The sequence below is a fragment of the Sporobolomyces salmoneus genome, assembly GCF_050403485.1.
Source record: "Sporobolomyces salmoneus JCM6883 DNA, S_salmoneus_JCM6883_v1_ctg38, whole genome shotgun sequence".
NCBI lineage: Eukaryota > Fungi > Basidiomycota > Microbotryomycetes > Sporidiobolales > Sporidiobolaceae > Sporobolomyces > Sporobolomyces salmoneus.
The window spans coordinates 61658-88460 of record NW_027481125.1 but is presented as its reverse complement, the minus strand read 5'-3'; the positions used below and the strand labels follow the sequence as shown (position 1 = coordinate 88460).

Sequence of the window (26803 nt, the reverse complement as noted above, 5' to 3'; positions counted from 1 at the left end):
TCATGCGATTTGCAAGTTTACTATCTTCCGCGACCCCTTCCTCCTCCGCGTCCTCCTCCTCTACCTCCTCCACCTCGCCCACCTCTCGCACCACCGCGCGATCCTCCGCCTCGAGAACCGCTTCGACCCCTCGAGCTGTTGTCTCGTCCACCTCTCTCCTCCCTCTCTTCTCCGTAACTGTTCTTGTCTCCCTTCTTTCCAGACTTCTTGTCGGCCTCCTCTGCTTGTTTCTTCATCTTCTTCGTCAGAGGTCGCTCTGCCCTCAAACCAGCCGGCATTCGTTCTCCTCTCCTTTCCGTTTCGCTGAACCGTTTGAATTGAGATTGTTTGAACGAAGCGGGTCCGTTACCACGACGAGGTTGAGGTTTCTTCGGTCGAGGAGGTTCTTCGTCGAGTAAGTGAGCTTGTGAGACGGGAATAGGATCCGTGTCTGAATCGTCCTCGTCGTCGAATTCTTCGTCGAAGTCTGGTTCCTCCTCGTCGGATTCTCCAGCTGACGAATCAGGCGCTCGCGCCTCGTCCTCATCCATCTCTTCGTCATCATCCTCCTCTTCTCCTTGACTATCCTCGTCGAGCTCTTCGTCGCTGGCAATCGGCAGTCCGTGCTCCTTCTCGTAGTCGAATTCAATATCGGAATCAATTTTGTTGTCCTCGTCGACTTCCTCCTCTTCTTCCTCCTCGTCGTCGTCTTTCGAAGCGGTACCGTTCGCCTTGGCGGCCTTCTTCGCGGCGACGTTCGCTTCTTGTTGAGCGCGACGTTCGGCAGCGAGTTTTCGTCGAGCAGCGTGAACCTTGGCGAGTTCGGCAGCTTCTCGGTTGGTCTTGTGAACTACGTTCATTCGAATGAGTGAGCTCGGTTCTGGGCAGTGGAGAGAAGGGAAACTTACCCATCTCGTGGAACAACACTTCTCCTTCTCCGACTCCTTCTTCGATCTTAACCAAACCCATTTCCATCCTGGGTCCCAACTCTACGAGCCTGACCGCCCTCTTATCTCCCCTGACTCCCTTTCCTCTATTTCCTCTTCCAACGTAATCACCCGCCAATCTGACTTTCCCCTTCTTCTCGTCCGCCTCCGAATCAGATCCCGCGGAACTTCCCCCGGCGTCACTCAAATCAGACATTTCCGAATCCGAAGTGACGAAACCCATCGCTTCTTGTCGAAGGATGTAATCTGAAATATCCGAAGCTTTCGAAAGGTCGAGAATTCCTTTCGCTTTCCCCGAAGCTTTCTTCGAAGGTACCGGTCGAAGTTTGACAATCTCCTTCTCTTCTCCTTCCGCGTCGGACGCTTCCGACTCACTCGTTCCTCCGACATCTTGCAACCTTCGTTTGAGAGGGATCGCTTTGTTGTTCGTCGAACCGGCGATCAGTTTTCGAATAGGTTTGGAAACTCCGACGGGTCGGACTGAGATAAGGAAGTGACGGAAATCGATCGTGCGGGTCGTAGCGTTGTAGGAGAGGAGTACGACTCGACGAGCGGAAGAGAGTGCCATCTAAGTGAGAAAGATTGTGAGCCAGGTTCGAGCGACTCGAGAGAAGGTAGCTTACGGTTTGAACGTGAATAGGAGGGAAGAGGTTTTGGAAGACAGTAGTCATGAGCTTGAGTTGTTTGTCTTCGCCTCCGAATCCAGAAAGAATGAGCTGCATCAAAACAAGCGAAAATCAGCTTTCTTTCCAGCTTTGGGGGTCGAAAGTGAACAAGGACATACGAGAGGAGCTTCAGCGAATTCCCTTCCAACACTTCTCGGTCTCCTTGCCATCCTCAAGATATCACTCGCGAGAGAATACCTCAGAATCTTGAAATTCAAAGTCGGTCCTCGCGGTAAACGGATCAACCTCAGATTAACCGTCGTAGTTCCCTCGATCAGCGACCTCTCGTGTTCATCATTGATCTGTTTCGCCGTCTTTGCTCCTGAGGAAGTCGAGCCTGAAGTCGAAGGAATCGAGATTGAAGCGGTCGAAGGTTGCGAGAAGACCATCAGATGCGTAACTCCCAAAGGACCCGACATTGAAACGTAATCACGAATCCTGTTAGATTTTCTCTCCTACTCATGCGCCAAACGCAAGGCGATCAGCTTCAGGAGAAGAGGAAAGAGATCTAATGAAGAAAGTGAATTCAACGAGCGACTTACCCTCAACCTAGTACCCGTATTGGGCTCGAGCACCCTCCTAACATCCTTTGTCAACTGTGCTACAGAGTTTCCGACCGTCCCTGACTTTACGACGAAAGATTTCGGAGTTTTAGTAGTTGAACTATCTGCTTGTGCGTTCGGCGCTGCCTTCAAGTGCGTGCGCGTCTTTTTCCGTTTTGATCCTTTGCGAGGCATGCTGGGAGTATAGCTGAGTGGTCGCGGAGTGGTGGAGAGTGGGAGAAAGCAAGGTTCGAAAATCTCATCTCTCTCACTTGAAAAAATGTTCAGTCACGACCAGTTCATTTTGCGAAGAACTAGTCATAGCAGGTAAAATACGAAGTTAGATCGAATAGTACGAGCCTCTCAGGAGAAGGAAGTTGTTGGAACGAGAAAAGAGCCTTTGCTCGAGATTCGTTTCGCAAGGAATTCTCCGACGAATGCTCAGCTCTCGAAGCGTTGGAAAGAGAATTGATGAATCGATAGTGTACAACAGCGACAACACAGTCATTAGGAGTATGGGGCAAGTGGATACAAGTTAAGGAGGGACTTTCGATTCTCTTCAATTGTTCTTCACGCCGAGAGCTCCTTCAACCTCCTTGATTGGGTGAATCTCCTCTCCTTCTTGCACGTCCTTCAGTGTATGAGCGATGACTCCTCCTGCGACTCCGAACGCAGCGCCCGACCCAATCACCCAAGGTATTCTAGCTCGTTTCAAGAAAATCGTAGTCATTCCGAGCTAGTTTTTCGGTCGAACCGCAAGTCAGTGCTCCCGCGACAACGATATGATCGAGGTCGTACTTACAGCACCTAGTACACCTCCGATTACAGAGTAATCATCACATCTTCGTTGGTGAGCGTTCGCTTTCACCTTCATCGCCTTGGCTTTCACTTCGAGGTCGTTCATCCCAGACATCCGGTACGCTGCCAAGCCGACTCCGATCGCAGGTCCTATCGTGAAGGTGGAGAGAGCTACGGAGCGGAGGTAGCTAGAGATCCGGAACGACTTTCGATAGATCGAGTGGACGAGAAGAGCTGGAGGAGCGATCAAGGCGACGGTTTGAACACCTGCGAGTATGGGTGTACGTTGTTAGTCACATACAATGTCAGTAGTTCGATCGAGAGACTACAGCAGAGAGCGAGGAACTTACCTTTGAGCGCCGAGTGGGAGATGACATCAGAGTACTCCTCCGCTTTAGGTTCTGTGATCCGTGTAGCTGCCATTTTTGAGAGTGTGTGGGAGAGACGGATGGGAGGGAGCGAAAGGGAGAGATGAACTTTCCGAGATTCGCAACTCCGTCATTTCAAATTTCGATCTGCATGCGTTCTCTACTGTACCTCTTCAGCAAACTTGAATTGTCGGTTCTCTCAAGCTCGGCTTTGCTCGAAACCTTCTACTCTCTCTGTCTTTTACCGATGCGGCTGACGCGGCGAAGAGAACCCGAGGAATGCGCTCAGAGCTCGCTTGCGAAACGCAACAAATCGACTGCTACGTCTCTCTATTGACCTTAACCGAGGCCGTCTACAGGAGCCTGAGATGTCCCAACGTGATTAGTGTGATACGAATTCCATCCATGATACGAACCAATACATAAGTTTTCAGGAGATAAGTTAAGGGTATCTTCATCCTCGCCTCTCCGCCTACTTCCATTCTTCCCTCCACAACAGAATCTTCTCGATTCCCCTCGTGACATTCTCGAAGACTGCCATCTCGTCCTCTCCCCATCTCCTGCCTCGTTGTTCCGCGTATCCGGCAATAACCCATCCTTTCCGACTCGCATCGTTTTCGATGACTGGGAGCAATATTCCCGAATCGAACGGTTCTGCCGATGAAGCTGAACGGTACAACAACCCTTTCTCGGGCGCACGGAGAGCTTTGTAGTGCAAAGTCGGATCGAAATTTGCGCTGTTGTCGTTTTGTGCCGAAGGAGGGAGACCGTGAGAAGCGATAAGGGAGAGAGAAGGGAGTGAAGGACCGAAGACTGCCGATCGAGGCGGAAGAGCTGAGAGTTCGACGAGGTAGACGAGGGCGAGATCGAGTTGGCGAGCGAGCGAACTACATGCGAGATCCAACAATTTCTGGGGAGAGTGGGATTGAAAGAGAGCTGGAATCGAATCGGGTTCGGCAAAAGTTGGGGATGCGACTCGAGGGGGAGGAGGTGGTGGAAGAGCCGGAGAGGGAGAAGGGAGGGCGTTGGCATCGAAGGAGACTTTCTTGACGTGACCTTTACCGTTTCGGGCTCGTTGAGACGACGAAGGAGATCTAGTTGGTCCATCTGTTCGAGCTGAGGGGAGGGCCGGAGTGGGAACAGAACCGGATTGAAAAGTAGCGGCTGAGGTTGCAGAGGTTCTTCGAGAGGACAACGAGTCGATCGCGCCGGCTCGCTGCAACACGAATCGTTCGATCTCGCTGGTAATTTCGCTGGCGATAGAGCGTCTACACGAAGAAGGCAGATCAGTACACGATCACGTTTCGATCGAAGCGCTCTTTCCTTACAACTTCGCTCGCTCCGCAGTCCCGAACGCGCCCTTCTCCCTTGGTCGATCATCTATGAGCGAAACGACTCCGATCGCTATACGAGCACCTCCGGCTTCTTCTTCGAATTGAGCGACCGAGAACGATACATCGGCAGTTCGAAGCGAAAGGGATGAAGGAGCGAAGAATGGCATTCCTGACGTATGGAAAAGGTGCGTGGTCAGCACTGTACTCTCGCACACGCAGAGCGGACAAGTTCCGAGAATTTAACGACTAACCTGCATAAAACTTGACTCCTTTCTCCTCCAAGTCTCGGTTGCCTCTCCACCTCCAGTCTTTCTCGACATCGTTAACGACGAGCCCTTTCGATCCGTTCAAGATCGTGTGAGCGTCAAGCGCAAAATCGACTGCGATTTCGGGCCAAGTGCTCGCATCACCCGACGAAGCGAGGATGTCGAGTCGTGTCGACGCTGGCGAAGTCGGAAAGAGGGTAATTGTCGCAACAGAGATGGTTTCGAGCGAGATGACGAGTCGATCAAGGATTGATTGGAGAGCTGGGAAAGCTTGAATCGATTTGAAGTAAGGTACGGAAGTAGCAGTCGTGCCATAATGAGAGGTTTTCGAAGTCGACATGATTGTGGACGGAGTCGTGGAAGCGCTCGACCATCCTCGTGTGCGAGATCTGGCATCGGGACTCGACATCGCTTGGAAATGAGAATCTTGTCGGCTGCCTGGTGAAGAAGTTGGGCTGAAAGAAGGGCTCGTCGGCGAAGTCCACTGTTGAGCGGGAAAGTTGGGAGAGAATTGCGGCGAGAGTAGGGTGTTTTCGTTCGGAAGAAAAGTTCCCAGGAGATCGAGATTCGAAATGAGACGCTCTCGTATCGGAGAAAGGGGTGACAGGTTGAGTGGAGCGGGGAAGTGTGCCAAGTCGTAGGGTGTCATCGCTTCGAAAGAGGGTGGGGCAGAGGCTTTCGAGCGCATCGAAGGGAACGTTTGGGAAGCTGGCGCGGAATTATCGTTTGGAGGACGCGGAGGTGATTCAACGTCGAGTCGACCCTGCAGCGTAAAGATCAGTACGTATTCTCTTTGCCTAGAGGGAGATGGGAAGCTTACAGCTGCGTAAAGGGAACCGTATTCCTTCCAAGTCTGCGGATCGTAAAACGCAAGGATGTCTTCGGGCGTTCTTTCCCGTAACCGTGCACTCCTCTTCAGGTCCAAGACTTCTTTCTTTGGGGCGACTGCACGTGGCCGTACAACCACGATCTCCTCTTCCTTTGAAGGTCCATTTCGGAGGGTGAGAGCTCGTATCCGTTTTAACAGTGAAGTTGGTTTCTCCTCTTCTGGTTTGTATTCGACAAAGTTCCGTGCTGGAAGCGAAGGAGGAGGGAACGATACAGCCGATTTGTATTGACGACGAGGCGGAGGGGGTGTGGTCAGAAGAAGTTGTTGAATTTCGAGCGGAATCGGAGGTTCGTTCGAGATCCTCGCTCCACGAGCTTGACGCATTTGGTCTCGACTGTTCGTCCGTACATCGATGGTCGAATGCAGGGGTGAATTCGCCAAGCCAGGAGGTAGAGAGAACGGTTTCGGTGGAGGAGGTGGAGCTGCCGGAGTTGAGGAAGAGAGGGAAGAAGTTGTCGAGAGGTTTGATTGCTGTCGTTCGAGAGGAGGCTTCGCCAGAGGAAAAGTCACATTCTGTGCCGTCGGTTGCGATACGTCGAGTCGTAACGAGGGAGTCGCTCCGAAATGAAACGGAACTGAAAGTGGGTCAGCTTCATCTCCTCCCCGGCTTGAGGCAGTCGCAGTAGGTGACGGTGGTCGGATTTGTTGAGCATGGCCGTAATCGAGACCGGCCATAGAAGGAGCGGGAAAGGGAACGAAGGGCGATAGGCGTCCGGCGGTCGACCGTTGAGATGAGTCTCTTCAGTTGATGGGATCGGTCCGGAGGTCTCGATATCAGATGGCGGTCTTCTTTGGTGATCAAGGAGTGACTGGCGAGCGATAGAAGGGGATGGTGACGGAGTGCAATAAATGGGAGAGAGACTTCCCGCGCATGAACTCTGACGAACTTGGGAGCGCAAAGCCAGAGCAGAAAGAGGCAGAAACCTACATTTGGAGCCCAAGCACGAGGAGGGCGGAAAGCGGTCCGGAAAGATCTGCAGTTCGAAAACGTTGAAACTCTGAAAGTTGAAATTTCGTAACGGCTTCGCAATCAAGCCAATTTCGTTCTTGAAGCTTCTGAGCTTGACAATGCGGACTGCACATCCTCGCAGGCTCTGATACATACTCGCGACCATCTGGTTCAGGCTATGTATGATTCCAACAGACTGAGACTAATCCACGTAAAAGTGTACAACAATTTTCCGACAAATATTCCAAGTAAGTTATGATACTGATCACTCGTAACGACCTCGGAGAGATCCAGTTGACGATGCTGAAGCGGCAGAAGAAGACCTAGCCATCAACGATGCTACTTGGTCGCTCCTTCCCAACTTCGCACAACTCAACTCGAGCTGTTCCGCGAACCTAACGAAATACGCCAGATCCTTCTGCACGAACTCACGATCCGGTTGCTGAGTGTATCCACAGAGGACGTATCCAACTCGGCGAACCTCGATGACAGGAATCAATAATCCCGAGGCGTAAAATGATCCATTTCCTCCTGCGACGTATCTCGGATTACGGTAGACTAGACCTCCTTCTCTCGCTCTCAAAGATTTGAGATGGAGATTCGGATCGAAGGAAGGAGCGGGAGTCGGGAGACCGCGGGCGGAAAGGATTCTGAGAGAGGGTTCGGGAAGAACGGAGAGGTCGAGAGCGGCGAGATAGACGAGATCGAGGGTGAGCGCTTTCGCCAACATCTTCATTGCGGTATCGAACATTTTCTGCGTGTCGCGAGGAACCGATGAGACGGGATCTTCTGTCGTAACGGCGAAAGCGAGGGCAGTCGAAGGTCGAGCGGCGTAGGATGCGGAAGGGGGTGCGATAGAAGAAGCTGACGAGGACGCAGCGGTCGAAGCGTTACTGGCAGTCGAGGTGTGTCGTGCGTGAAGGGTGTTGTTGGCGTGACGAACCGAAGGAGGCGGAGAGGCAGGGAACGACGAAGAAGGTGCGGTTTTAGGCCGAGCTGGAAGGGAAGCACTTGAAGCGTTCGCAGCGGAGGGCAGTCCGGCGGAAGGGGGAGGAGTAGGGAGAGGGACGGCATTCGAGGTAAATTTGGGGAGATCGGGGAGAGAAGCGTTCGGAAGTGATCCGTGCAGGCGGGCGAGCTTGATCGCCATGCGCTGAGACGCCCATTGTTCGATCGCGTTTGACGCTTGCTTGGCAAAGTCGCGCCTGTCGAACGAATGAATCAGCAGTCAGTTTCGCAGATACGGTTCTCATACGAGCGCTTTTACTCACAAAACTCTTCGATGCGCCTCAGTGAATTCTTCTCGCGGAACGACGTCGGCTACGCAAATCGTGCCGATCGGGACCGAAGGAGCTGATTCTTGACCGGAAGTGCGAGCGAAGAGGGGGACACCTATGAGAAGAGAAGTGTCAGTCTGAGATCGGTGACGGGAACAGCGGGAGCAAACGAAGCATACCAGCGTAGAATCGAGCACCCAGTGCGGTCGACGGCAAGTTGTTGGCGAATCTGGACAAAGAGAACATCACTAAGAAAAAACTTCATGCGAATCAATCGAAAGAGCAAAACTCACCGCCAATCTTTCTGCGTGTCGAGGACTACCATTCCTTTCTCTTCACCGAGAATAGCGTGAGAGCAGAAAGTGACATCTCGAGGTAGTTTGTCGACACCGTCTGGCATTCCATTCGCGGCGAGGAAGAGTTGTTGATCGTTGTCGAGGATCGTAATGAGCCCGACTTGCGTGTTGAAAACTTCCCGACATCGAGAGACGATTGAGCGGAAGATGGGATGGTTTTCGAGAGAATCTGATCCTGGCGCTTCGATTCCGTCGTCGAGAACTGACGTCGCAGTGGAATGAATGGAACCCGTGAGTGAATCTCGTCGGACTCCAGCTTGAGCCGAGGTGAGAGGAATAGAAGCAGTCGAGGCGTTCGAGAGAGACGGAGCAGTGCTTTGCGCTAGGTGAGCTTCGGTGATAGTGGGAGATTGAGGGTTTGCGAGGCTAGCTTTCGCCCGAGTTCCGAAGAGATCTAATCGATTGACTACGTTCTGTCGTGCGACTTCGTTCACGGGTCGAGGGGCGTGCCAAACTCGTTGTTCGAAAGGAGTCGGTTCTTCAGAAACAGTGTCAGGTTGAGTCGGAGGGAGAGGGGGATCATCAACGTCAACTTGTTGCTGAAGTACAAGAGAACAGAGACGGGATGATCAGCGAATGCTAGATATCGGAGAATTTGAGGGTCGAATGAATTGAAAACTCACTGCCGCGTATAGTTTGCTGTATTCTTCCCAAGTTTTAGGCAGTTCTTCCTTCGGAGTCTTCGAGTTGAGCTTGCGCTTAACGTATTGTAAGACCCGTCGACCCTGTTCTCGAGCTGACTCCATCGGTCCAGGTTTCGGCGCTTTCTCCGGCTTTCGGACTTTCTCCTTTTCGCTCAATCCGAGTGCTGCCAACGCTTTCTTGAACGAACTCTTGGCGGGGTACGAAGATCGCGAAGAACGGTTACCGGCGCTCAACGTTGAATCGAAATTTTGGTGCCTCGCGGACTCGGAGGAGTACAAATTCGAGGGTTCAATCGAGGTTTGGGCTGTTGAGGATGATGGAGGAGCTCGATGGGGAAACGACGTTGCCTTAGGGGAGGGATATGTCGAGGGAGAAGGAGAATTGAATGAGGATGGAAAGGTCGAAGCCGCAGTTGATGGACGACCAGAATCAAACGAAGTTCGCTGCGAGCTCTGTCCGAGACTCGTTTCGTTTGATTCCTCGCGCATACGAGTGGACCCCTGTCGCGGCGATGAGGTCTGCATGTCGAAGGTGCTAGTCGGAAAGGATGGAGAGTTGACTTGCTTCGGAGGAGAGTTGCGTTGACCGCGGCGAGAGTTTGGCGAGACGAATTCGGCAGTAGGTATGGGTATCTGAGCTGGTGCGGGTGGTGATGGGGAGGAAGAGGAAGAGTTCATGAAAGAGGTGAAGAACTTGGAAGACGAGCGAGAAGATGAGATCCGAAAGGGGAAGGCAAGCGATGTGGAACGAGTGACTGGGACTGAGGTAGAGGGCGGCGGATAGGTCGGAGTGTGTGTGAACGACGAGGAGACTGAAAGGACGGGAGGAGAGTGAGACTGCACCTTTTTCTGATTCACGGTCGAGAATCCGAACGACAATTCAGAAAATTAAATGGCGGAGAATGGACCAATCTCGCGTGCGGAGTTGATCGAAGGGAGAACTTTCAAATTCGAAGAGTGAGACCTTTGTCTCCTGCGAACTCTCGAAACTTCACTTTCTTCGTCCTCGTCCTCCTGTGGCGGCACATGTCGAGAATTGGTCAATCCGGTCGAGTCCGACACTTCGTTGAGAGAGACGTCGAAGGCCATGTCGAAAGAGTGAACCTCTCACGCGCGGTGACTTGAACGAGAATTTTGAGGTGCAGACTCCGAGTCAGCCTTCTGCAGCGAGGTGATGGGACATGATGGGAGTCGAAGAGTCGAAATCGTTCGGCAGTGTTGGCCAAAGAACAAGTGATGGAAGGAGGAAAGAAGAGCGAAGGAGGTGACAGCAAAAAACGACCGAAGACTCCAAAAACGAAGAAGGTTTCGAGTTTGCGAACCGTTGAACTTTCCTCCTGCCTCCGGACCGCGGTCTCGCAGAGCTTGAGAAAATGGTGAATCCTCTCTGAGCCGTCGAGAGTCGTCGGAGGGAGGAAGAGCTTGACGTCGACCTCCAATTGGCCACCGGACGCAAGCAGAATCGGTTTGGCGGAATTGAGAATCTGTTTTTTGAACAGAGGGGCAAAGGTCGATAGCTTGTCGATATCGAGCAAAATTCAAAGCGGTCTGAGCGTATCGCGATCCGCGGAGACGAGGATCAGGCGGTCTGTCTGTGCTCTGTTTCGGAGAATCGCCGTCTTCCAGTACATTTTCGATCCAACACTGGTGAGCCACACGACGACAAAAGCTTACACGCCACTAAGAACCGTCGAAGAATCGCAGGCGGAAGCTGTTTTTCCGAGCGAGCTCGCCCAACATCGACCGATTCGACGAGTCGATTTCGTACTGGGCGAGCAATTTGGCCAGTGCAGACTCACTGTACAGGCGAATTCGAATTTGGGACGGTTACCCCGCTGAGCGCTCGCCCGGGAGAGCAACTCCGCCGATTTCACATGTGGCTCCCAAGGAAAACCCGACTCGCGATCTTTAGCTTTTTTTTTTCTGCCAAAGTTGATTGCAGGGTTTCTGCGATTGATTCCTGCTCTTTCTCCTTTTCTCTCTTCCCTATCGAAGTCCTCGACGACCTCGTTCGTCGAAAGCAACCCCTCCCCCCTTCCCTCTTCCTCTTCCCTTCCATTATATTCGGCTCGCCTTTCCCCTTCTCCCCACTTCGCCTCCTGCGACAACTTCAACATGACTGACCGTCCAGTTCTCCTCGAAGACGAGCCCTACTTGAAGAAAGATGGAGCATACGAAGACGATAACCACGAAGCGATGCAAAAAGCGATGGAATTGAAGCAGGCTTCGAACCGATTCGACCACCTCGACTCTCTCAAAGTTGCGGACGATACACTTGTTGGAAAGCTCACATACGACCAGCTTACGCTTTACGAAAAGAAGTCGGTACTCGTACGTCGAACCTCACTTTCGCATGCGAAGAACTCGAGCTGACCTCTTCGTTTCCTCTCAGATCAATCGAGAGCTCGACTCAATGGTGAGACTTGTCTTCCGGCTCGATTCTTCCTCTGACCAGTTTGTGCTAACCCTCTCACGTCACTTCACAGAACGAGCATGGATTCTGGAAGCTCGGAAAATACCAATGGTGTATCTTTTTCCTCTGCGGTTTCGGTTACTTCCTCGATTTGTGTTGGGCACAAGCTTTCGGTCTGATCTCTGGTCAAATTCAACAAGTAAGTGACAGTCCGGATTCGTTTCGTCAGATGAGACTGCCTTGCGGGCGAGAAAGCATTGGCCCTGAAACTTTTTGCTCTTGACGTCTCGCTCTTTCTCCTTTCATCTTGCCTAGTCAAGTGCTGATGACTTTGTTCATTCGTTCCCAGGAACTTGGCATCGCAGACGCTCGAATCGGAGACATCTTTACCGCTTTCTCAGCAGGTCTTACCGTCGGAGCTTTCACCTGGGGACTTCTCGTCGACATTATTGGAAGGAAGTGGTGTTTCAACATCACCTGCCTCTTGGCGTCCGTTTTCGGATTGATCTTTGCAGCTCCGAGCAACTTCGGAGCTCTCTGCTTCATTTGCGCTTTGATCGGTCTCGGAGTCGGAGGAAACATCCCGATCGACGCAACTATCACCCTCGAGTTCTTACCCACAGTACGTCTCGCAGCTCATCTGAATGTTGATTCGGGATCTCGAAGCTAATGATTCTCACTCTCTCCAGAATCGACGATTCCTCCTCTGCGCACTTTCGACCTTCCAACCGCTAGGAGTTGTCGTCTCGTCTTTGATCGCCTGGGGTATCGTACCGAAGTACGCGTGCGATACCGGCCTCCCCTCGTGCTCCACCGGACAAACTCCCTGCTGCACGAAGTCATCGAACATGGGCTGGAGGTACTTCGTTCTCATCCTCGGAGCTCTTACCCTCGCTATCTTCCTCCTCCGATTCTTTGCTTTCTCTTTCCACGAGTCGTGAGTCTCTTTTTCAGCACTTCTTGCTTCGCGACTCGTTGAGTTTTGACCGCTTCTCGATCTCTCCTTCCAGACCCAAATTCTTGCTCGCGAAGGGTAAGGACGAAGAGGCTATTCGCATCCTTTACAAGATTGCCAAGTTCAACAAAGCACCTACCCCGAATCTCACGATCGAGGACTTCCGACTTCTCGAAGCTCACGCTATGTCGGAAACCTCGATGGGATCCGATGAGCCCTTGAACGGACCTCAACCGACCGTACTCAACACGAAGCAACAAGCAAAGACGGTTCTCACGAGATTTGTTGGTCAATTCAAGCACTTGAAGGGATTCTTCGCGACGAAGCGAATGATTTGGCTTTCTGTCACTCTGTGGATCGCCTACATGTCGCTCTTCTGGTCGTTCAGTATCGCAGGTGAGCGAGGATTTCCTTTTCCTTTTCACTTCGCGCGAGACGAGCTCTTCTCGCAATTCTTTCCGTTCCCAAGGACAATCTGTAGCTAATAAAAATTACTCACTGCACAGGCGGTTTCTTGCCCCTCATTCTCCGACAGAAGGGTATCGACACGAGCACTTCTCTCGACACAACTTACCGAAACTACGTTATCGTCTATCTACCCGGAGTCACTGCGACCATTTTCGGTTCTTTCGTGAGTCCTCTCCCCTGCCTAGGCTTAGAGACAAGGCGGCACTGTGCTGACTCTCACGCCGTGCAGTTGATGGAAATTCCTCGCCTCGGTCGAAAATGGGCAATGTGCTTCGCGGCCGTGCTCATGGGTGTTTCGCTCTTCCTCTACTCAGTTGTTGACTCCTTTGCTGGGTTCACCGGTATGAACTTGTTCGAGTACTGGGCTCAAAGTCGTGAGTTTTCGCGCGAAAAGGAAAACAGAGAAAATCTTGACTCCGTGGCTGACTCGTCCCATTCTTCTTCCCGTTCTTGTAGTGTACGCTGCCCTCCTCTACGCAGCTACTCCCGAGTTGTTCCCCGCACCCGTTCGTGGCAGTGGATCAGGAATTGCCTCGACTCTTGGTCGTTTATCGTCGACTGTTGCTCCAATTGCAGGTTAGTTGGTTTCTTTTCGGTCTCTACCAGTCGTGCTACCTGTAGGCTACCTGTAGGCTAACTCTCTGGGGTCCTACTTTCGCAGCCGGGACGATATTCAATCCGAGGACGTTTTCGGTTTGTTATCTCGCAGGGGGCGCTGCGTTCGTTTCTGCCCTCGCAATCGCCTGTCTACCATTCGACACGAAGGGACGACACACTTTCTAAGTTTTTGGGCTACAAAACGGGTCGAAACAACCAAAATCACGAACTTTTCATATATTTTGATATCCAGTCGTATCTGTTGTCGCTCCTGTCGTATGTTTTCGTATTCTGTGGGACCTGAGAACTAGATCCGTGTCCTCTCCGGGTGTATCCGCCGTCTCCGCCAGCGTCGGCCCCAAGTGAAGCTGCGACACGAGTTTTCTTTGCGCCCGTAGCTCAACGTTTTCTCCTTTCGCTAAAACTCAATCTCCCGTCGGTCTCCTGCCGACTATGACGACCTATGGAATGGCTTACCCACGTAAGCTCATTGCAAGTGCGGTCGAACTGTTCGACAACGCTCGGACGATCGCGCGAGTAAACTCACGTCACGTGATAGGAAATTTTCACCTTGCACCTCTGGCCATTACGCGTTACTGTATGGTGCAGATTTCTGATCCGTTACGTACATAGGTAACGTTCAAAGAATACGATCGACTGCGTACAACTTTCTGTTTCTCGAATTGAGTGAAGTGACGTACCGATTTTCGCTCTCTTTCTCCTTCCACTCTTCACTTTCCACGACCGAATCTGCAGAATGGCGAACACAGCACCTGCAGCAGCATCACTCTTAGCGCAAAAGTACGGCCAACCGGATCCCCTCGAAACTGCCGCATCAAACGAATCTCCAACGTCAATCCTCTCGAGTTCGCCTGGAGACGACGGCGCCCTGCAATCAGCTGCTGTCTCGAACGCAGATCTTGGCAGAGATGTGCACGCTCTAGGTGTCCCCCAATCGAGCTGGATGGAGTTAGCGAGTGGAGTCGAAGGAAGCTGGAGGAGAGAGTTGAGCTGGATAGTCTTCTCGACCATTGTCATGACGTTCGCAAGGAATGTATGTTTCGACAAACGGTGAGTTAGATCTGGGTTCTTTGTCAGCGTGGTCGTCGAGAAAGCTCATTTTTCTCTGTTCGTAGCATTTTCGGAAACTACCTCTTGCACAACCTTGCCCCGATCGAACGTGATTCCGTCACTTGGAGGTGGATCTTCATCACGAGGATCTGGGAGATGTCACTCGTCAGCTGGGTATGGAAGCGCGTCAGAGGCGGATTGAAGAAAGAGGGAGGTGAGGACAACTCTTCCAAGCTCGAGGCTCTCGCCGTAACTGACCGATCGAGATACTTACATGCAACTAGCTCTCTTCGGACTCGTCTACGCTCTCGTTTCAAGGTCTGGTCTCTACATGTTTGAACACTCTTATTTCCTCATTTCGTGAGTCCTCCTTTCCCGTTGTTTCATCTCAAAGCGTCACTAACCGCTTCTATGTACCACGAATCAACAGCTCTGGAGCTCCTTTGAGACTCCTCATGATCGACTGTCTCGCTTTCCTCGTCACTTTGTACTGGCTCCCAACTTTCCACCCTTCGCCTCCTTCAGCTCGCGCTCCTCTCGGACTCCTCAAACGTCTCGAACTTGATCCTGCTCTCGTCTACAACCTCGTATTTGCGGTCGGACTTTCGACCTTCATTTCTGCTTTCGGCGCTTACGCGATTGAACGATCCGGAGGTGCCGCCTTCGTCAAGGCGAACGTGTGGGATGTCGAAGTACCTGCCTACCTCATGAAAGATCAATTGACTTCTTCCCAAATGATGGAGGTGCGTCTCATTTGTTTTCTTCTCCGACTGATCATGATTGACGCCTTGTCGTTCCCTGTTCCCGTTCTTGATCCCTCGTACCCGTACTCGATTCCTTGAGCAGCGTCCGACTATACATATGCCGACACTCCGACTCACTCCACCTCTCACGATGACCTCTCACCTCCTCCACGCTTTCCTCTCGACACTTCCGCTCCTCGCTCTCTCTTCGTTCCTTCCTACCCTTTCTCCGTTTTCGATCTCTCTTCTCTCGGCCCTCATTATCTTTGTCCCTTCGACGACGCTCCTTAACGATATCTTCCCCATCACCCTCGAAGCCGCTACGGGAGTAGGAGCTACTCTCGCGTTGAAGGGTCTCGTTGGAAGTGGCGTCATCTCGTGGGTCATCGAACAATTGAGGAATTCTTTACTCGTCAGAATCGACAAGACCACTTTGTTGGTCTTGGATGATGATGAACAAGGTCAAGAAGAAGTTGTTGCCGTTGCAGAAGTCGAAGAAGTCGAAGTGATTGAACCGGAGGAGAGCTTGAGGAAAGGAAAGGGAAAGGGAGGAGTTGTCAAGCGAAAAGGATTGGGCGGAGCCGGTTCTGAACTCGATGCAGACCTCTAAGCTCTCACGAATACTATACTAGCTTCAAAATATACTTCTAATATCGATTTCTCGTGAACGAGGAGCAGTAACCTTGTAATTTTCACTTTTCTCGACGTCTGTTCACTCGCCTTGGTCGCGAACTTTGTGTTAGGGACATGCTGTGAGTTCTGAAGTGCAGGAAAGGGAGAGATCGATGCCATGAGAATACAACAAACAGGCGATACGCAAGGCAAAACGTCGCAAGAATCCCTCTACTTTCCAGAAGTTGTGGAGCCCTTGGCTATCGGTAGTTCTCCCCATTCAGCTTGACCAGGTAGCCGATCGACACGCTTGTTCTCCCATTCTGTTGATTCTCCTAGATCGTTCGTAGCTTGAAGTCTCTGCGAAAGCGAAGAAAAAGCATCAGTTCACGACTATTCGAGTCCAGATCCTCCGCAGCAAATGAGCTCACGTAGTATTCCTCTCGTACATCCCATTTTCTCCTCCCTTTCTTCATTCCCAACTCTTCCTCCTTCGTCACTGCCGTTACTCTCTGATCCCTCAAATCGTACCTCGTTTGCGTGAACCCTGACAACGCGAAGGAGGAGCCGACCAACACGAGAATGAATGGCAGACCAAAGTAGGTGAACGGGTGCCGTCGGAGCGAGGAAGTCAGAGGAGAACTATGTGAAATTGATGAAGAGAGATACGTCAGTAAGTGTCGCTCTGGAGGTTCATTGGGGAGCAGCTTACCGATTCAGAGGCTTGTTGGCGAATGGTGGCATGGTTGGTGGATCGAAGGAGGTCGCAGGAACGCGGAAGGGGACGAGGCGAAAGTTCAACGATTCTTCGCCTCTTCTTTCCGCCCACATTCACCGGAATCGCTTCTTGCTGGTACAGCGACACACTGAATATATGCCGCAGTGATGGGTTCGACGGCGTTACTTTCTCCCGTCGAACTCGCTCTTGCGCATCGTTTTTGATCTTCGGCCCGGGTTCACTCGCTTACTTCCAACGCCTCGCGCAACTCTGCCTAAGGGCTGACCGACACGGACTACCTGGACGATAACAACATAGGCAGTTCCCCGAAGCTGTTGCTAGGCCTCGCAGGTTCGACCAGGAGGCTAGACGCCGCTCGTTCGTTTTTGCTGCTCCGTTTGTTGCGTTACCTTGCGAAAGACAGCGTTCTCCATGAGAACTATGCTTCAGTGATCTTTCCCTGTGTTCATCAACGGTCTTCCCCCTGCTCGAGATTGGTTAGAGATCTGTCGTTCCGACGTTTAGCTCGCCTTGCACTGTCGGGTCCCTTTCCTTCCACGAGCATGCTCCTGTTTTCACCTCTCCCTCGCCATAGCATTCTCGCAGCATCTCGCTGGACCTCAGGCTGTCGACTGATCCCTCCAGACCCATCTTTCAAAGCCTCCTTGACTGGCCACTCTTTGGCAAGTTTGGACAGCAACAAACGGACTTGCGTATTGCTTTCGTAAGAAGACGTTTCTCAAGCAGAGCCCGAAGCAATTGAGCTAATCAACGTGGATAGGTGGAGAGCTAGCTAAGACCTGGACCGGCGCTAGGTACCGTAGGAGACAGAACCAAAGGAAACCGAAACCGTCGGGAAGACCCACGATTTATAACCGCAGATTGCTCGACGCGTCGGAGCCCGTCTAGCGACGGGCCCTGAGCTGATCGGCATGCGCGCTTCAAGAGAGGACTCGCGGGAATCTTCGCCGCTGATGAGCGATTCTGCGAAGTGCTCGAGCTCCTTCTCTTTTCTTTTGATTTTCTTGATAAATATTCGAATTGTCCTTTGCTACTGTTGTTGAAGCTACAGAGCTCCACGCCATCTCTCGATTCTTCCTGCAGAAAAAATGCAATCATCGAAAACTGCGAGAAAATACAATCTCGCTCCGAGGTCACAAGTCGGGTTCTTCTCACCACCTGACTCGCCTAAAGAGCATTTCGCTACTGGACTTCGTTCCAGCTACCTTAGATCACCGGATAACGACCCATAGACCTCCACGACTGCCCTCAGTGGGCCTGCACGATCCCTTTGACACATTCATTCAACCACTCCAACGCCAGCCTCTCACCTCTCTCCACTCACGCCAGTACCCCTTTTATAGTACAGAATAATACTCCGATATATCCCCATCAACAGGAAGAATCGTTCGAAGCGCGTGTTTACATTCGTCTTTCATCTCATCTCATCTCATCTCCAATTCTCTAATTCTCCCAAATCCTCACGCACCATTCGTACGACCCTGCGAACACTCAATAGACATCAGAAGACACTGTTGAAGTCGCTTCCTACCTTTCGATCACCTCGCGATACCTCTCGACGGTCTCCGGTCGAACGATGGAAGTTGGATTAGTTAGCGCGTTTGAAGAATTCGGACTGCATTCGGATGTCGCGACTACTCGGAAATATGACGGGAATCAAGCTCTGAATGTACCAGGATCGAATGACAGCCGAGGGAACGACAATATCCGAAAAGTGAGTCCTGTCTCCATTTTCGTTTCGCTCTCTCCCCTCCATTGATTGCTGATTGCCGAGCTCTCGCCCCAGCAACGATCTCAACGATTCACGGTTCCTCTTTCACCCCCTCGCGAAGCATCTTCCTCTACTCACGACCTACTCGCAAACCCTTCTCTTCCTTTTCAACCCTCCCCGCCTCCCGTACAAACGCAATCTCTCTCTCACCCAGAAGAGCTCTATTCAACGCCTCACGACCAGTTTTCACGAGCACCAGATGTGGAAACCCGAAGAGAATACGCTGGTTCGGATTCTTCTTCGGATTCTCCCGAAACTCCCTATCGACCTCTCCCTACCGAATCCTCATCGACCCACCGTCTCAACTTTCTTCAAACGCACCCCGGTCAACAGCCACAATATTCTCAGCATCAAACTCCCGTATTTTATAACAGCACAAGCCATTCTTCAATGCCTCTCTCGCCTCCTTCACTGTTCAACCTGGTCCCTGGCGGCTCACCGGGCTTCACGTATCATCACTCATTCCCGCAGAACTCACCTCCGACTCAACATTACCAGCCTGCGCCGCATCAAGCTTCGAACGCTTATTCATCTTTCGTCGCACCTCCGCCGCCTCCCCCGTCTCAGCCTTATGCAAACAACTTTGGACTAGGAGTAGCAACAGGAGGAGGAGATATGGGAGCAGGAATGGGAATGGGGATGCCAGGAGGGACTACGAGGAGAAACCCTAGTCCTGGATATCAAACCGACGGAGATGACGACGAAATGTACGTTCTCTATCGTCTCGCAAAGACCTAGAGCCTCGCTTCCGTGACTAACGCTCTTCGGTCCGCCGGACAGTATCGAAACGGCTATCGTGATCAAATCTATACCTTTCTCTTGTCCGAAAGACCAACTTTTGGCCCTCATGGTGCGATCTCCCAACTCTTTCTCAGCCATGTTCAAGCTTACTAAGGCTTGTTTCTGACTACACTACAGACTTCCCTTCAATTACCTACGCCTCTCGCCTTCAATTATCACTACGATCTATCCCTCAATCCGGGTCCTCAGAACCAAGAACCTCGACAAGACCAATTCAGAGGCTTAGCTTTCGCAAACTTCAGGAACGGCGAAGAGGCTAAAATGGTCGTGTTCGCTTTGAACGGATTCGAGTTCATGGTTAGTCTCCCTCTTCGTTCTCTCGTCGAAGTGCACGTCCTGTCCCATCGATACTGATTAGCGCGACGGTCATGCTCTCAGGGTCGAAAACTACGAGCAGAGTTCAAGAAAGTGCTGAAACCCGGAGAGAAAGAAGCAATCGAACGTAACAAAGCGCTCAAACGAATTCGTTCTGTCCAAATTCTCGCAAATGGCGGGAATCCGAACGGCATGAACGGTTCATTCGCCAAAGGAGGAGGAGCAGGAGGTGGAAGAGGAAACGGATGGGGAGACGGCGGCTTGAACGGTTCGAATTCTTTCGCTCGAGGAGGAGGAGGGGGAGGAAAAGTCGCAAACGGATTCCACCAAAGAGAAGCTTCGAATCCCGGATTCAACGGCTACAGACACTACGAACCCGATGAAACCACGACAGAAGAATACGGTCGATTACTTCACAGTCACTCGCAAGCTCAACTACACGGCAAGCCTTCGTTCGGACAGAAGGAGTACGTCGTCCCTTCCGGAATTGGAATGGCTTACGGAGATTCAGGAGAAAGCTTGATTGGAGGTAGTGGCAGTCTCGAAATGAGTGGAAGCGGAAGCGCGAGCGGAACTTCGAGTTTCATGAGTAGCGGCGTCGAAACTGGAGGAGATCCGCGTTCGGGCAGCGGTAGCGACAGCGAGGAGGGCGTAGGAAGCTCGGTCAGTGCGAGGGAGGAAATGAAGAAAGGTACGTTCAACCTTTGGTTTTCAGCTTCTCGAATTGGATCTGACCTTTCTTCGTCTTCTAGATCTCGATCTGAACGATCCTCAAACTCTCCAACTCTACTCTCAACTTCTCCTATTCTCATCGTCTCCCTCTCCCCCATATCCTTCAACAACAGAATTCGAAGGCCTGACCGAACGAGAACGAAGAACATTGAAAATGGTCGCGAGTATGTTGCGTCTCGGTTACGGAAGCGAAGATAACGGAGTTGGGGGCAAACGAGTCCGCGTCTGGAAGACTAATGCTCAACCTGTAAGCTCGCTCGGCTTGATTCGAACTCACCTGAGTCTAACCTCGAAAGTTTCATGCTAGACGCTTCGCACGACTTCTTCGGCTGCCCCTCTCCGCCGACCTGCTTCAACCTCCTCGTTCCGTTCCGGTCCCACCGTCTCGTCCTCCTTCGTTCCCCCTCCTGTCCCACCCCTTCCCGCTTTCTCAGCTTACCTCGCCGCTCCAAATTCTGGAGGACTACGAGGCAAGAAATCGATGCCCGAATTCCGACCTTCCTCGTCGAATCAATTCTACGCACACGATGCTCCTCAGATGCCGACATCAAACTTCTCTCAGCGTCCACCGGTGAACAGTTTCGGTCGAAAATCGACAAACAACCTTCGCTCGGAATCTCCTCCCCGATATCAATCGCAAACCCCCTCTACCTATTCTTCTCCCTCAAGTAGACGAGTTCGAGAATCTCCTTCAGTTCAAGGCTTGTTTCAGCAGCAAGAAGGATTCGGGTCAGAAGGTCCCGAAGGGAGAAAAGAATTCTATTCGTCGGGATTAGGATCGAGTGGAGCAGAAGCGGTGAGACAACCGAGAGGTCCTGGATCCGGAGCCTCGTCCCCTGCTCGAGTAGTTGGAGCAGATGGGGGAGCATTGGAATGGAGGGCGAGGAGGACTTGAAGCCGACCCTACACCTTTTCTTTTCAACGGACTTGCAAAATACCTTCGAAGTTCCCTCTGACCCTCGACATGTACATCACACGACTCTTTTGACGGATCTGTTATCAACTTTCACGCACTATTTTCGATTATACCCTATTTCCCTATCTCTCTCTCTGCTTATGCTTAGCTCACGACCTCCTCTGACCCTCATGTCACTCCTTATTTCACGCAATACAAAAGCTTCCTTCTCTCAAAGTGTGAACATGTCGTCGCTCCCCTCTCGTGTGTGAACAGAGTGAAGTATTGCGAGGAATCAATGGTCAATTCGTAAAGGGTAGGAAGAGCATCAAGCTGAAACGGAATCAAGATTGCTAGAAACGAGGGATCTCGATTGAGAAAGAAGGGAGAGAAGAGGAGGGATGGGTAAACGGGCTGGGGTGTACGAAGGATTGAGTTCGACGACGAGCCTAAAGCGGATTCTCCCAATGACCTCGCCATAGACCTCTGGGCGACTCGGGATAAGGTGATTGCTGGTAGTGCTGGCCGTGTCGCGATGCCTCCGCGTGGGAGAAGGAACCGAGAGCGGGCCCCTTGCTCGAGCTTTCCGAGTCGGGTGCGGGCGGAGCTACGAAGCCCAAGACTTGAGGAGGAGGAGACGACGTCGGTTGCGCGTAAACCGAGGTCGAGCTCGTGGGCTGAATCACGGCAGGTTCTGCATGGGGGCTAGCAGCTTGAATTCTGGGCTGTGAGTTGTTGAGGACGGGAGGTGGGGGCGAGGAGCGTGGTTGTGGCGAGAAGTGCTGATGACCTTCGCCGCTTTCGCCAGACCCAGGGAGGAAACCTTCTTCGCGAGCCTTTTCGAGCCATTTCTCGCACCTTCTCGATTCGACCTCCTACGAGCTCGAGTACGACTTGAGCGCGCGAAATCTGACAGAGGGAAGAGAAGTGCTCACGCTCAAGTCGAGGCGGACATAGACGCCATCGCTATTCGCTTTAAAGCCTTTAGCCTCCGCTCGAACGGGACAGCTGCTCGATTGATGTCCCTTCATGTGCCTGCGTCGCTCGAGGCCGTGTGAGAATGTCAGCGAATGGCTTTAGGTCTGAGTAAAAACTCTCAAGGCTGGCTTACCTTGAAAACCATGAAAATCGGCATAACCCGCATCTACTATTCGCGGTCTCTTGTTGGTTGACCGGCTTGTGTGCGTTGTGAAAGTGGACAAACATATTCTGAACTCATGAGATTGTTCCATCAGCTTCATCGAACCTTCCAATGAACCGCGTGCGGTACATACCCCGGAAGAAACACTTTTGTCGCAGAAGCAGCACCGTTCCTCCGATCGACTCATTGTACTTTCGAGACGGAGGCGCTGGAACAGGAGGAGGAAGGAGGAGAAAGGAAGAGAAAGGAAGAGAAAGGAAGAGAAAGGAAGAGAAAGGAAGAGAAAGGAAGCAAGGTAGAGCAGAGATCCTTCCTCGTACGCACGACCCCGGGAACGTATTTCCGACACTCGTGGCCGCAAGGTTCGCATCAGGGATCGAGCGAGGACACGAGTGCACGGACTTGAAGCGGAGATACTCTCGCGAGAAGTTCGCGAGAAGCCCCTGTTCGCCGAGTGCACGTCAGTCGCATTCGACGACTAAAGAAGGAAGTACCAGTGACCCACTTTGAGCGTCGTTCTCATTCTCAGTAATCCTCAGCAAAGTTCCACACAACCCCTTTCTTTTCCATTTCCGCCACGAACTCGTTTCCTCCTTGCAGTCTCCCGAATCCTTCTCTCGAGCAAGTGAAGTACAGCCGCTCGAGTCGAGGGAGTCGAAGCAATCCGAGTTTGAGTTGGTCCAAGTCAATCGATCGTTCATCTTCGCCTGTTGCGAAACCGACGAGCGAAGTCGGGAGGGAATGGAGCAGGGAGAGGGGTAGGGAGGTGCATTCGAATGATTTAAGCGAAGTGGCGGCTTCGAAGACGGCGACGTATGGAGGTGCGTCGCCGCTTGAGATGGTTAGACCGATATGGCGGAGATTGGGAGCGAAAGGGAGAATCGCGGTCGAGACTTCCGAGTGGGAGGGGCGGCTGACGGAAAGGAGGGAGAGAGAGCGAAGAGTGGATGTCGAGGATTTGGCAATGGTCGAAAGGAAGGAGGCGAGATGGCGAGTTCGGATTCCCTCGTCCGCAACATTCAGTCGAGTGAGTTGAAAGGGAAGTCGAATGATAGGATCGAACGGAGCGAGAGTGCCGCGTAGTCCGAGGGATTTGAGATCTGGACAGAGGAGTATGGTCAGCGAAACGAAGCATGGAGAATTACGTAGAGACGAGACGGACCTGACAAAGCTGGATGATTGAAAGTCTTCGCCGAAATGCTGCCTCCCTCGCAGACTATCGTCAAGTTCTCGACTCCAGCAATACTATCCCACAGCTTCTCCAACAGCTTGACATTTCTGAGGCCATACACCGAGATCTCCTTTGCCCCGACTCGTCTCCTCGAAGCCGTCCCGATGAACTTCTTGACGTCCTTGTCCCCCTCGAGAACTGCTCCTGACTGCCATAATACTGATTGAGCCGGATCTGCCCAGGCTCGACAGACTAGAGTCGAGTTCTTCAGTGATTGTTGATCGACTTGTCCTCCATCTTCGAGGTGAGAGAAGACTTCGAGAAGTAGCTCGGGCGGAAGTGTGACACCTTCTATTGTCGACATCCCAAAGGTCTAGGAGAGCAGAGTCGTGATCGGGGCAGGAGGAGGAGGAGGACAGAAAGAGTTTGAAACGGATGATGGAAGCAAAATTGCACGAGATTGGTCATCAATCTTTTGCACCGAGCAGCAGCTTGCTCGCGCTCTACAGACGGCGAATTTGGAATAGCAGTCGAGACAGGATCCGCAGCCTTGCGAAAAGCGAAAAAGTAAAATCGCAAACTTGTCGCGGTGTTTGGCAGTGTCTCTCTTCCAGACCTTGCTTCTTACCTTGCCATCGTCGGAACGATCTTGGTATTGCTGACAGAGATAATGCGTGCGAAGGGTAGGACTACTTTGAAGTCACGATTTTGTGTTTCTAAAAATTGCGATGTTCCGTTCAAGACAAACCGCTCTACATCTCAGGCATCATACCTCCTTCTCCATCGTCTCCCGGGGCGGTACTTTGTACTCCCGGTCCGTTCTCTCCTTGTGGTCGTTTCGCGGAAACGATACTAGGAACGGGAACAGGCAAATTCAGTATTCGAACGAGGTCTAATCAGCGGAATGGAAAACTTACTCGTCGACACGAAGTAACAGGCAGGCAGACTATTGGGGGAACAAGCACGGGAAGCGATCTCGAGCATCAGCAAGAGTAAAAGGTGAGAAGGAGAAGGAAGAGGAAACTAACCTCGATAGCGGTTTTGATCGTTTGAACCTTGACAGCCGCACTCTCGTACAGGCCATACTCCTTCATGTCGACAACCTTTCCATTCTCACCATCGACACCGAATTGATGTTCTCCCGCAGCGTGTTTGGCCTAGAAGAAACGATTCTCGTTTAGTATCGAGCTCGAACGATTTGGCGATGCGAAGAACTTGGGAGGGAATGAGGAGAGGACTCACTCTCAGACTCGTCAAAACACGAATTGCGTTTCCACCGCAGTTCTGTACTAAAGTTCTCGGAATAACTTCCATCGCTTCACTGACCGCTCGGAAAGGCCATCCTTCAACACCTTCGATACTCCTCGCCTTTTGGGCTAATCCGACCGAGATAGCCATCTCGGTAGCTCCTCCTCCCGGTGCGAGTCGAGGATCGAAAACGACGTTTCGAGCGACCGCCATCGCGTCGGCAAGGTTTCGGTCGATTTCGTGGAGGATGTCTTTCGAAGGACCACGGAGAAGGATCGTGCAAGCTTTGGGGTCTTGACATTTTGTTAGGAAAGTGAAGTATCTGAACGACGGTACTCAATCAGTACTTGACGGCTTTAGTTTGGAAGAAAGGAATGGAAACTCACTCGTCACCGAGCTTCTCGACGTTGAAGAGACCACACTTGGTTCCAACATCGATCTCCCTCAAGTCGTCTACTCGGTTGACGATCGTAGCTCCGGTCGCTCGTGCGATACGATTGTTGTCGGATTTGCGAACTCGACGAATAGCGGTGATGTTGGCCTTGACGAGGTAATGTTGAGCGAGATCTAGAGACACAGAGAGAGATTGAGCGAGAGAATAACAACGAGGATCAAGAGATCAACTCACCGGAAACACCCTTTTCGGTGAAAACCATATCAGGCTTGAATTCGATAATCCTCTCGCACATCTGTTTGATCTGTTCCTCCTCGATCTCCAGAATCCTGTTCCAATCCGCCTCCTTTTGAATTTCGATGTTCGTTTGCGACTCTCCCTTCTTGTATTCGAGAGGGCAATCGAGCAAAATAACTCGAGGGTTTTCGATCCTCCTCCTCATTTTAGGGTGAGTAACATCCTTGTTCAACATGACTCCGTCCAACACTCTCGAATCTTCGATTTCTCCTCCCGGAACTTTCTCAACTTTCGCGTAACGTTTGATATCGACCGTCGATTTTCCGTTTTCTTCTTTCGCGACGGTACGGATCGCTTGAAGGGCGAGTTTACACATCATGTCGCTCCATCGCGAGACGAATTTCGTACCGATCGAAGTCTTGATCAAGGCGAGCATTTCTTTCTCGTTCGAGGGATCGACGGGGACAGAGATTCGTTCGATGATGAGGAGGGCTTCTTCGAGGGCGCGCTTGAAGGCAGAGATGATGACGACGGGGTGGATGTTGCGTTCGAGGTGAGGGAGGGCTTGAGCGAGGATCTCTCCAGCTGCAAGCGGCGAAAAGAAAAAAAGATGAGTGATCTGTGAGGCGGGAGACAGTTTCGCAACTTACCGAGAATGATGACACTGGTAGTTCCATCTCCAACTTCCTCGTCCTGTGTCCTCGAAAGCTCAATCATACTCTTTGCTGCCGGGTGAGCGACTTCGATTTCCCTCAAAATTGCATTTCCGTCGTTCGTGAGTCTGTGGATTCATGTTCGATGCTAAGTCAGTCGCCTGTAACTGACTTTATGCAATACATGTACTCACAAGATACCTCCCATAGCTGAAGAACGGATCGACAAGGGCCACGAAATAAAGTCAGAAGTCGTTCTTGCTGAAATACAAGAGAGCTTGCTTACGATCAAGGATCATCTTCAACATAGCTCGGGGACCTATAGATGGGAGCGATCAATATCAGCATCGCTGCTGGTTGCGATAGGAGATGAAGGAGAAAGTGAACGAACCGAGACAGGTACGAATCACATCCGCTACCGTCTGTATCGTGCAAGGGTCGCCGTCAGTAGGCTATCATACATGCGGAGTAGGTAGTCAGGGTACTCACCTTGGCGGTAGTGATGTTGGTGACTTGCGCCTTTCGTCCTTGAGATCTCTCAGGTCCAACTAAACGCGCTCATTCATGATCAGCTCCTGTCTACGCTTCATATCAAGAGGATACTTACCGTTTACTACTACTGCTTGTTGCTGCATCGTAACGTGTCGAAATGGGTGAGGACGAAGCGACTCGACGATTCTTTCCTTCTTGACCTTCGCTCACTTCGGCCCTGACGGCCGTTTCAGCCCCGATACTGCAGCAGTACTCAGCCTCAACGCGCCGACATTGTCCCCGGACTCGGCGGTGCTTCGGCTCACCATCGCGCTTGAATAACTCTCATCAGACGCTCTCGC

The 26803-nt window shown here is 51.8% G+C and overlaps 10 protein-coding genes across 10 annotated transcripts; 3 read left to right on the top strand and 7 right to left on the bottom strand.

The window, feature by feature from the left end:
• Positions 1-20: 20 nt before the first annotated feature.
• JCM6883_003963 (Brix domain-containing protein) lies at positions 21-2328 on the bottom strand (the record flags this gene model as incomplete). The annotated part of the gene is made up of 5 exons (XM_076633421.1): positions 21-829; positions 888-1494; positions 1550-1642; positions 1711-2046; positions 2134-2328. 5 exons carry the CDS (start codon positions 2326-2328, stop codon positions 21-23), a joined length of 2040 nt encoding a protein of 679 aa, XP_076486602.1.
• A 364-nt stretch (positions 2329-2692) lies between these two features.
• Positions 2693-3354, bottom strand: JCM6883_003962 (uncharacterized protein; the record flags this gene model as incomplete). Its single annotated transcript, XM_076633420.1, has 3 exons — positions 2693-2869; positions 2936-3198; positions 3282-3354. 3 exons carry the CDS (start codon positions 3352-3354, stop codon positions 2693-2695), a joined length of 513 nt encoding a protein of 170 aa, XP_076486601.1.
• A 417-nt stretch (positions 3355-3771) lies between these two features.
• Positions 3772-6463, bottom strand: JCM6883_003961 (GAF domain-containing protein; the record flags this gene model as incomplete). Its single annotated transcript, XM_076633419.1, has 4 exons — positions 3772-4567; positions 4628-4802; positions 4885-5662; positions 5720-6463. 4 exons carry the CDS (start codon positions 6461-6463, stop codon positions 3772-3774), a joined length of 2493 nt encoding a protein of 830 aa, XP_076486600.1.
• A 539-nt stretch (positions 6464-7002) lies between these two features.
• Positions 7003-9539, bottom strand: JCM6883_003960 (GAF domain-containing protein; the record flags this gene model as incomplete). The annotated part of the gene is made up of 5 exons (XM_076633418.1): positions 7003-7942; positions 8009-8129; positions 8194-8243; positions 8308-8909; positions 8994-9539. The coding sequence occupies 5 exons, from the start codon at positions 9537-9539 to the stop codon at positions 7003-7005; spliced, it is 2259 nt and encodes a 752-aa protein (XP_076486599.1).
• A 1590-nt stretch (positions 9540-11129) lies between these two features.
• On the top strand, positions 11130-13633 carry JCM6883_003959 (uncharacterized protein; the record flags this gene model as incomplete). The annotated part of the gene is made up of 10 exons (XM_076633417.1): positions 11130-11345; positions 11407-11430; positions 11501-11626; positions 11777-12049; positions 12117-12364; positions 12438-12778; positions 12889-13013; positions 13080-13224; positions 13307-13426; positions 13512-13633. The coding sequence occupies 10 exons, from the start codon at positions 11130-11132 to the stop codon at positions 13631-13633; spliced, it is 1740 nt and encodes a 579-aa protein (XP_076486598.1).
• A 571-nt stretch (positions 13634-14204) lies between these two features.
• Positions 14205-15871, top strand: JCM6883_003958 (uncharacterized protein; the record flags this gene model as incomplete). The annotated part of the gene is made up of 5 exons (XM_076633416.1): positions 14205-14518; positions 14584-14732; positions 14803-14878; positions 14949-15261; positions 15365-15871. 5 exons carry the CDS (start codon positions 14205-14207, stop codon positions 15869-15871), a joined length of 1359 nt encoding a protein of 452 aa, XP_076486597.1.
• A 233-nt stretch (positions 15872-16104) lies between these two features.
• Positions 16105-16617, bottom strand: COX16 (Cox16p; the record flags this gene model as incomplete). Its single annotated transcript, XM_076633415.1, has 3 exons — positions 16105-16233; positions 16305-16515; positions 16586-16617. 3 exons carry the CDS (start codon positions 16615-16617, stop codon positions 16105-16107), a joined length of 372 nt encoding a protein of 123 aa, XP_076486596.1.
• Positions 16618-18188: 1571 nt separating this feature from the next.
• On the top strand, positions 18189-21126 carry PIN4 (Pin4p; the record flags this gene model as incomplete). The annotated part of the gene is made up of 7 exons (XM_076633414.1): positions 18189-18326; positions 18399-19090; positions 19164-19233; positions 19302-19481; positions 19563-20190; positions 20252-20478; positions 20539-21126. The coding sequence occupies 7 exons, from the start codon at positions 18189-18191 to the stop codon at positions 21124-21126; spliced, it is 2523 nt and encodes an 840-aa protein (XP_076486595.1).
• A 1666-nt stretch (positions 21127-22792) lies between these two features.
• JCM6883_003955 (F-box protein) lies at positions 22793-23802 on the bottom strand (the record flags this gene model as incomplete). The annotated part of the gene is made up of 2 exons (XM_076633413.1): positions 22793-23367; positions 23430-23802. 2 exons carry the CDS (start codon positions 23800-23802, stop codon positions 22793-22795), a joined length of 948 nt encoding a protein of 315 aa, XP_076486594.1.
• A 388-nt stretch (positions 23803-24190) lies between these two features.
• Positions 24191-26605, bottom strand: CCT3 (chaperonin-containing T-complex subunit CCT3; the record flags this gene model as incomplete). The annotated part of the gene is made up of 12 exons (XM_076633412.1): positions 24191-24290; positions 24356-24384; positions 24467-24595; positions 24681-25008; positions 25073-25253; positions 25315-25902; positions 25968-26098; positions 26165-26180; positions 26257-26289; positions 26362-26392; positions 26460-26518; positions 26578-26605. The coding sequence occupies 12 exons, from the start codon at positions 26603-26605 to the stop codon at positions 24191-24193; spliced, it is 1653 nt and encodes a 550-aa protein (XP_076486593.1).
• Positions 26606-26803: the final 198 nt, after the last annotated feature.